Source organism: Triticum aestivum, chromosome 5A, assembly GCF_018294505.1.
Source record: "Triticum aestivum cultivar Chinese Spring chromosome 5A, IWGSC CS RefSeq v2.1, whole genome shotgun sequence".
Classification (NCBI taxonomy): domain Eukaryota; kingdom Viridiplantae; phylum Streptophyta; class Magnoliopsida; order Poales; family Poaceae; genus Triticum; species Triticum aestivum.
The window spans coordinates 37,949,369-37,959,447 of NC_057806.1; the positions used below are offsets into that span (position 1 = coordinate 37,949,369).

General features: G+C 51.7%; 1 protein-coding gene across 1 annotated transcript; it reads left to right on the forward strand.

Moving 5' to 3' along the window:
• The first annotated feature begins 294 nt into the window (after nucleotides 1–294).
• LOC123106467 (peroxidase 5-like) lies at nucleotides 295–3,121 on the forward strand. Its single transcript, XM_044528622.1, has 2 exons — nucleotides 295–535; nucleotides 2,172–3,121. Exons 1-2 carry the CDS (start codon nucleotides 344–346, stop codon nucleotides 3,000–3,002), a joined length of 1,023 nt encoding a protein of 340 aa, XP_044384557.1. The 5' UTR covers nucleotides 295–343; the 3' UTR covers nucleotides 3,003–3,121.
• The last annotated feature ends 6,958 nt before the right edge of the window (nucleotides 3,122–10,079 follow it).

The window sequence follows — 10,079 nt, forward strand, 5'->3', positions numbered from 1 at the left end:
CTGTGTATGTATGATGACCTAAACTAAGTTTGGATATGTCAGAGTCAGACAAGTTGTGATACCTAACTAGCCCAATGCCTCCTCCAGTTGTATAAATATCACATAGTAGTACTCTAATAGGCAACGCAGATATATATTCGACTCAGTTAGTTTCCTCCAACATGGCAGCGGCTGCTAACGTAACCGTTGCACATGGATGCAAGCTAAGCATAGGAGATATATTATCCATGATCGTTGGTGCGCTGTGATCCTATATATACCCCTCCACCTTAAGCTACCTAAGCACACAGACCACAGCAGCAGTTTATCTTAGCAAACTAGCTAGCAGAGGCATCGAATTAAGATGGCCAAGGTTAATACCGGCGCCGCCTTGTTGTCTCTGTGCCTGTTGCTGGCCTGTTCTGCCGGAGGCACAACGGCCGCCGATGTGGACGTGGAGGGCACCGTGAGGACAGAAGTAGAGAATGCCATCAAGAGCAACCCTGGCGTCGGCGCCGCCCTCATCCGGCTGGTGTTCCACGACTGCTGGGTTAATGTAAGTTGCCATCATTTGATTTTGAAGTGTTTTTTTTACCTGAAATCTTCAAAGTGCATGTGCATTTTTTCTAGGAACGGGTGGCCGGCTTATTACTCACATGTGTGTCTTTTTTTATCAGCTAGTGGATGTTTTTTGTTAACATTAAATGCGTACAGACTAGTCTGAAAAACAGATTCACGCACATTTATTTGGCCTTTTAAATTTTTAAAAAGTCATATATTTTAAACCACACGTCAGAATTCAGATCCGTTTTCATCGTTGGATAAATCGCCACGAGATTTTGGAAACTAGATCCCGCATGGGTATGTTTCAACGAAATTTTTTTGATGCCAATTTTAGTGTTATATGGTGCAATTAAAATACTGCATTGTGCAACTTTAGTACTACATGATGCAACTTTTTTTAAAACCAACTTTGAAGCTATATGATCTAACTTCATATGAGGTTGCAACCTATCAACCATAACAACTTGATGTGCAACTAGTCTACTACCCCGGCCAACTATCTAGTAGTGGATTGCAAGCCTACTACCCCGGCCAACTATCTACTAGTTACATATATATGCTCAGTTGGCGTGGCAATGCAGTCTAGTTGCACACATTGATGTTTAGTTGGCAGGACTATTGGCACACATATATGCTTAGTTGGTGCGGCAATATAGTCTAGTTGCACACACATTAATGTTTAGTTGGCAGAAGGACTATTGGCACACACACATATGCTCGGTTGGCGCGGCATGTAGTCTAGTTGCACACATATTGATGTTTATTTGATAGGAAGACTAGTTCGTCGAAACATCCCCATGTGGAATCTACTTTTGAAGAGCACGTTGCAAGGGTTTCAACGGTGAAAACAGATCTGAATTTCGACATGAGGATTGAAAGTTATGCCTTTTTAAAATTTTAAAATCACAAAATAAATGCGAATAAACATATGCATGCACAGGAAGAGATGCATATGATGGCATTTAATACGTAGCAGGAAAATGGACTACTAGATGACTATTCTAATTAAAAGGGGAGACAAGAAATTACCTAAAGTGACGGGCCGCTCGCTAAGCATCCCAGGCGGCCGTGTGGTGGCTTGACGCGTCCTTTTTTTTATGAAATTGAGAGATGAGAATGGTATCATACACTATGTTATGGTATCATAGCACGTAAAACTATAGATATTTTTATGTGAGAAAACTTTTAATCTATTCATCAAATACCATGAGAGAACAAAAACACATAAAGCAATACAAATTACATCCATATCTAGGTATTTCAATGACAAGTCAATCGTGTACACATATTTGTATTGGAGTTCTACAAACAAATAAATAAGATGTGTCCCCTAACAAAAAAAGTGCGAGTATGACACTACTATATGATGCTATGCATTACAGGGCTAATATCATACATGAGTATCATACATGTATTCAAGTATCTGATGTCACCCTTTATTTATAAGAGGAAAAAGACTCTTAGCACTAAAATCAAGCCAAAAAAATTTCTCACACAAAAACACATGAAATTATACAATCCACTGAAAATGCATATGATATACTCCTTTTCAATGCATTGATATTGCCCTTAGTCTGGCTCATTTGATTGATGATGAATGCATGCATGCACGTGTTAATAACGTGCAGGGCTGCGATGGATCGGTGCTCTTGGACCAGACGCCGTCCGGCAGCAATACCGAGAAGAAGGCGATCAACAACATCGGCCTAGACGGCTTCAGCCTCGTCGACACCATCAAGTCCAAACTGGGCAACAGCGTCTCGTGCGCCGACATAGTCGTCTTCGCCGGGCGTGACGCGGCCAGATACCTAAGCGGCGGCAAAATTGCCTACTCTGTTCCCTCAGGGCGCAAGGACGGCATTGTCTCATCGGCCGCCGCCGCAGACGCCATCCTCCCGCAATCCACCTTCGAGTTCCAGCAGCTCAAGGACAACTTCGCCAAGAAGAACTTCACCCAGGAGGAGCTCGTCATCCTCTCCGGCGCGCACTCCATCGGCGTCTCCCACCTCTCGTCTTTCCAGGATCGCCTCAACGATACAACCGCGACGCCGATCAACGACAGCTACAAACAAGCGCTTGTGGCAGACATCGAGGCCCAGAAAAATAGCCAAAATACGCAGGATCCCATTGAGAAGAATAACATCCGCGACATGAGCCTGAAGTTCCAGAACGACTCCGGCTACGACACTACGGGGGTGAACACCGCGGCGAAGGGCGCCCTGGACAACAGCTACTACCACGCCAACCTCCAGAACAGGGTGCTTTTCAAGTCCGACTGGGTTATGCGCACGGACATCAAAGCCGGGGGCGACATGGCCGAGTACATGAACAATGCCACCAAGTGGAACAATGACTTCGCCGCCACCATGGTCAAGCTCAGCAAGCTCCCGGCCGAGGGTAGTACCCATTACGAGATAAGGAAGAACTGCAGAGTCACCAACCAGAACCAAGGTTTTTAATTTTGGAGCTCACTGAAATATGTGAAATTTCGGAAATTTCGCAAATTATTTCGGATTTTGATATTTCAAATTTCACTTAATTTTAATTGATTTTAACATAATTTTAATTTATTTCAAAATCAGTTTGAATCTACATTGAAATTTCGGGGTTAATAATATTTCGGACCTCACTGAAATATGCGAAATTTCATAAATTCATTGAAATTTTGTTGAAATTTTTAACCTATTACTAGCTGGAAGCGCGCCTAAATTGATGGCATCACCTATAGGTGTCATGGATGTGATGATTTGTCTTTTGATGGTTCTATTCCATGCCTCGTTTGTATTACTCCAATACCCACTAAAATAAAAGAATAATAACATTGTCTTTATTTTGTGCAAAGGCCAAAGGTCGTGTATAATAAGAAGCATAGACCCTTGCAAAAACATCCGTACAAAAATTAAAATACACATCCAAATCCTTGAAGGTGTCAAAGCTCGTTGCATTCATTGACGGCACAACATGAACAAAGCTCGTTGCCGCCTCACCGCCTCTATTTTATCGGTGCAAACTTGCTGAAACTTAGGAGCTTGTAGAAGCAGTGGCCTGAAAGTCATCAACGTAGACGAGGAGATGCCGATGGCACAATCTATGTAGCACATCACCGCTCCCGACAATTAGGTGCCGAAGTGAGTCTGTGGAATGCCCTAGGTTTAATGGTCTACACTTTGTCTCTATGTATTTTGGCACACGTGAAGGACTGAACTTAATGTAGGAGAATTTTCTCGAGCTACCACGCATATACCTCTTTCGTCACATCGGTCTGATGATCTGGTCCAAGTGAGAAAATTTCAAAAGGTATCAAGCTGCCCATCAGGCTGAACATGTCTCCTCCCATGTCCCCTCCGTAACCCTAGCCGCCGCCGCTGGAAAGGCCTCCTCCACACACCCCCCCGCTATGTCGCTGCCGGAGAGCCGGCCAGCGAAGCCGGGCCGCACTTCGGGATGGTGGCGGCGGGCGGATTCATCCCTCTCGCTCCCATCCTCGCGGCCTCGATCCAGCCATGGCGCGCCGCGGGCGCCACCCCCAACCGCCCTCCCAGCTGCTGCCCACCTCCTGCTCGTTTGGCGGCGGACCTGGCGTGTCCTGGCCGCGGCCATGGCCGCCCTTCCCAGCAGCCATCCCCTCCACCACCGGGGGCGCATCCCAGACTGCTGACGGTGCTGCTGCTTGCTATGGTCTGGCGCGGGTGCTGCGGCTGGTTGCGGGGGCGCACGCGGCCCGCCTTGTGCAGCCCCCCCTCCGGCGGGCCTTCCTCCACCTCGAGTAGCGGTGACGGTTCTTGGGCGGCGGTGAAGAGGAAATAGTGGTAGTGGCAGGCGCGGGGCACCTACCGTCGGGGTCCTTGCTGGCGTTGCTCCAGGCCTGGTGGCCTCAGACTCGCGTTCTTCGGTGTCTCTGGGCTGCTGGCGTGCTCTGCCGGGCGGCTTTGGCCTTGGCGACCAGCAGCTGCACTCATTCCGGCTTGCTTGGTTCGCTGATGTCCAGGCAGCTACGGCCACGACAACTCGAATATGCGTCCTTGTAGTCCTAGCTTGCCGGCGTTGTAGGTCGCCGTCGCCTCCCCCTTGCGGCGGTCTTTGCTTCATCGTCGGCCCTATCCTATATACCTTATAGCCTCCCCCTTTTGCCCGATCCAAAGCTCATGGGTCCGAAGGCGATGCCACCCTCCGGCGGCAGGTGCAGCCACACCAACCCCCTCTGACGCGGCGGCTCCAACCGGCATTGCTCCCTCATCATCGATCCCACTTTCAGCGGCTATGGGATTGCTCAGCCTCAGGCCACGGAGAAACACCTGCTCGGCTTGCCGGCGGTGGCAGCGGCGACGCCTGCGGGTGTCGTTTTCCTTCTTGGAGGCACTGCCATGGCCTTTAGTTGCGCCCCTCTTTGAGCTTGGGGGAAACCCTAGGTCTGGATCCTCCGGACCGGATGGCGACGACATCTCGACGCTATCCTCCTTCTTGAAGGCGCTATCTTGCTCGCTCGCGGTGTCCCCGGAGTTGGATTTGGCTATGTTGGAATTATTGCTGGTTTGGTGTTGCCGCTCTTGGTTTGGGCTTGATAGGTTTAGTTGTGTTGTACACGCCAGCCTGCGTTTGTGTCATCTGTTGTACACGCCAGCATGCGTTTGTATCATGTGTTGTACCCATCGCTGTACTCATTCTATTCCACTTATCAATGAAATAATACGCAAACTTTGCGTATTCACGAAAAGGAAAACTTTAAAAGGTGTTGTTTTGTGTTGTACTTGCTTTATTTGATTTGTTTATGTGTAATTCACACCACATTTTTTGTATGTGTTTCCATAATATTACTGAAAAGGAGATTTCACATAATTGAATTTTGTATAAAACCAATTAAAGATATTGTCCACAAAATTGTGCGGACTACTTGTTTCCAAAAAATAACAATTTATCAGTTTTGTTTGAGGGGAAACAATTTTATCAGTTGGATGGGAACGAACATGAAATTGAACCATAGTTACACATTGAAGTCGTCGTTTTCGTTTCCTGTCTCTGGTCTTGTTCTTCAGTACACGTGCTGCAGCTTATACTTCTCTTTGCCTACTACTTGTAGTATCTTGTAGTTCCAGCGCTGCTGCACGTAGACCAAGAGCGCGAGCACCACCGCCATGACCGGCACCACCACGCCACCAACCTTGGAGTACAAGTCCATGGCGTCGTCTTGGGCCTCCTTAGGGGCAGGGTACATGCCAACCGCGGGAGGCGGGCGGAGGAACCCATAGACGTGTGGCAGCAGCGACATGCTCTTCCTCAGGCCGATGCACCGCTCCACCATGGCGGCCATATTATACGAGGGCCGGCTATAGGATTCCCCCTGGCCCTGTGCTTGTAGGGTGTACACCACATGCGGCGGTGGCCAGCAGCCCGTGCATGGCGAGGACGAACAGGAGGCCGCCAAGGTGCAGCCCGGCCATGTCGCTCGGGACGCGTCCCGGCTCAAGCGGCGCCCGCGCCCGAGCGCGGACCCTCGACCGCCGCACCTTGCGTGCCAGGCGCAGCGTGAGGAGGAGCGCCGCGAGGGCATGGCTTTCACGGAGTAGTTGCCTTCGCCGTCGTACATCCTCGGCCACGCGGGTAGGATCCTGGCGTCCGTGACCAGCACCGCGCCGTAGCAGAGCGCCTGGGCGCCGAGCATGGCGAGGGAGATGTACGGCACAACGTCCGGGTGGGAATCCATGTAGCGCAGCTGGCTGAATGCGGCGACGATGGTGGCCGACAACATGGCGAGGCAGACGATCCCCTCCATGTTCTGCCCCACGAATCCGTCAAACCTCGTCCCGGGGTAAAAGGATTGCAGCGCCGGAAGCTCGGTCCGGTTGAAGTGGACATGTAAACCTTGGCCGAGGGGCTGAACAGCCACCGCATCTTTGTCGGCGGGTACTCCACTTGCAGCTCGATGGAGCAGTCCTTCCCGCTTACAAGGTCGCTCATCTTTGACATGACCTGCCATGGGGCTTCGACGTCTCAGCACCCCACCAGGTGCATCCGCCCGTCCTCCGGGTTGTACACGCCCTCCAGCGACATCACCGGGCACCATCCAAAGACCCCGCCGGACTCCGTGAGCACGGCCGACACGTTCACTAGTTCCTGCCGCTGCTCCACGCCATCTTGATCTTGCCATCTCTCTTGCTGCTGGCGGGGCACGTAGCTGACGAGCGGGCCAATCGAGAATATCTGCAGCTCAAAGAAGCGCTCAGAGGATTGTCCCTTGATGATCCATTCTGGTACGACTCGGAATCGGAGTTGGAGATCTTGGGAGAGGATCGCCGTGTCACCATGGGCACGTTTCCTTGGGTAGCTAATCAGAGACATGGCGGCAAGGTTGCTGGAGATCCTGGAGGGCTTGGTCCTCCAGAGAAGCTCCATGGCCTGCTCCACCTTGTTGTAGCTGTACGTCATGCGCACCCACTCGTCGGAGCCGCCAACCTTATTTCAGGCCTGTCTGGGATGCAATGCTCGGTGGAACGACAGCGGGAAATGACTGCCATCCATGGAGGTTATCTGCCCCATGAGGATGCCGCGGCGGGTGATGGAGAATTTGGTGGGGATGTACAAGGAGACGCGGTGCTGGCACGCAGCCTTGCCGGTGCCGGTGCCCAGGCAGGCCGTCATGCAAAGCCGCCCGACGCTCTCCACACGCCCTCCGCCGACAGCGTCATGCCGCTCAGCCCAGCACGCTTCGCCGCCGTTTCCTGGTCCTCCCACGGCGGCATGGCGCGGAACACGGCCGACACCAGAACGTCCGCCTTGCCGTCCAGTCCGCTCGTCGGCTCGCACCGAACGCCTTGCATCACGATGGCAAAACCCGTGAACGCCCTGTCCGTCGTGTTCACAAAGGGTCCCAGTCGACCGCAGAACTCGTCGGTGGAGTCACAGTTCCAGTTGGGGACGACGGCGAGCACACCGTGCTCATTGGCACGAAGGATGTCGCAGAAAGGGACATCTTCGTGCAGGTCCCCTGCACAGCCACCGGCGACGTCGTCGTCGCAGAAGAACAAGGGCGTGCTGCACCCACTTGTGTCTTCCTCTTCCGTCCGGAACCGGTAACTGGCGTATGGGCCGCCGAACTGCGAAACCAGCCGGACAGTGTCGAAGTACACGCTGTCCGACTTGGCGCTCGTGCTCGTCATCTCGCCGTGCACCGCCCGGGTTGTCAATGTCTGCGCCTTTGGGTACCGTAGAATGAGCACTATATTGTCATCGGCGACGACCGGCAGCTCGAAGTTGTTGCTGCCATCGCCGATATTCTTGGCGCAGTCCCACGGCCCCTCCATGGTGTTGCCGCCACCACGCATGGGGAGGAGAGCATTCCCGACCATGCACAGCACTCTCTCGCCACCACCAGCCTCCGTGTAGACGCCTTCCAGCAGTATCTTGAGCTTGGCAATACGAGGAAGGAGCTTGAACTCCGGTGACGAACGCCGGCCACTGTGTGGATCCATCATCTCAGACTTGTTGTCAGAACAGCAGCAGTTGCGGTTGATGGTCAAGGTGAGCACCCCGCTGACATTGAGGGAGCTACTCATGCGCTGCCACTCCACAATGTCGGCGTGCGTGAGCATGAAGGTCGCCAGAGGGGTAGCCTCTTGAAGCAACTCGGGACCTGTGTTTTGATTTTCGGTTTGAGCTTTTTTCGCCCTAGGCCGAGATGGCCGAATTTCGGCCATTTTCAAAAATTTCGGCTGAAATTTGACCAAAATTTGTCTGCAATTTGACTTAAATTTGATCAAAATTGAACAATTTCGGCCTAAATATACTTTTTGCCTCAGGCCGAGATGGCCGAAATTCGGCCGAAATCCACTTTTGGCGGCCCAAAATCAAAACACAGCTCGGGACCGGCACCAATGTCGCCGCTGCTGGTGCCAGGGAACGGCATCAGCGGCTCGTGGCCGGCGTCCTGGCGCCAGTCAAGCTTGGCAAAGTGTAGATCATGAACCACGGGGCCGTCAGCCGTAAGCTCGGCCGCCGAGGAGAGCACGGACCGGCACTGCCGCGCCACGTCGGCGGCCCGGAGGTAGTCATGGGGAACTGCGGGACGTCCGAACAACGTCGGGAGCTCGCCTAGGCGGGACGGCTGGGCCGCGGACGAGGCGACGCAGCAGAGGGAGAGACAGAAGACGCCGAGACGACTAATCCGCCGTGAGGCGGGGATCCTCTCGCCGATCTCCATCGACATGCACCAGGTCACGGTTGGTTTTAGCAACCGTTGGCACGAACCAACCGTTGGCACATGATCGCACCAGGTCACCTTGAGAGCTTGATCGTGGAACATCAGAGGCGTTGACTTGGAGGCAACAGGGTACTAGTGTTGGTCAGTACGGATGAGTTGGTTCCGAGAAGCCACATTATTCCCGTATAAGTCTAGCAAAACCTCGTGCGATCATGTGCTTCGAGCGTCCCAACGGCCGGCCGGGTCGAATCAAACTTAGAATAAGAGGGCCATATCGAGACAATGACAATGCCTTGAACTGAACCGGATGATTAAAAATAGAGAAAAGTATGTTTTTGTCCTCAAATTTATAAAAAGTTGACATATGACCCCTCATCATTTTTTGACCGACATTTAGTCCTCTATGTGTTGAAAAACCAAGGGTATTAGGTCCAAAACTAGAAATGTGGAAAAAAAATACTGACGCATCACTGGTTTCCTCTCATACGGCAACCCCATTTTCTTGAGCACCTTGTGTTCGTTCGTCCAACACACCCACGATGACTTCGTCTAGCTCTAATGCTTGTAGTCGTCGTCAGATGATCCATGGATATGGTTGTAATTTTTATTACCTTTGTCGTTTCTTTGTACCGCCGCACCTGTACTATTATCGTGAAATTCCCGCGGCAGTAGGAAAGAGACTATAAATGGTTCAGAATAGTACCAGTACATTACAAACTAGAAAACATTCCAGAATATGTTTCTGAAATGTCACAATAAAAACCATTAAGAATGTATCCCGCGTCTGCATGTGATATTTTACTTTAACACATTTTTTTTGATAAAGAGCGATTTATTACTTAAAAGATTTACAACATTTCTTTGATGACTACAAAATCATGTACAATGGTTTTACTTTTGTGGCGCCACATAGGATAAATCAATCCAGAAATAAGAGATGGAAGTCCCTACAAGCCTCCTCAGAGATCAGCGATTCTGGGCCGTCGGATCGGTTCCCTTGATGCGTTTTCGTCTGTTGGATTGACATCTGAAGAAATCTGGGCCGTTGGATCTGGGATCGGCACTGCTGGAATGAATAGTAATGGCAACAAAATGTAAATACCATGCCCCCATCAGGGCATTTTGGTCATTTCGCGTGGTGGGGGTATAAAAGGGCCGGCTACCCTAGCCTCCTCCTCTCCCCGCACTTGCGCCTCCTCCCTCGCCCGCCCGCCTTGCTCGCCCGCCCTGCCCCGCCCCGCCGTCGCGCTCGTCGTGGCCGTGGCCGATGACCACGACCCCGCCGTCCCGCCTCGCTCGTCCCGCTCGCAGTGGCCGATGCCCCGCGGCCTCGCCAGCCCCG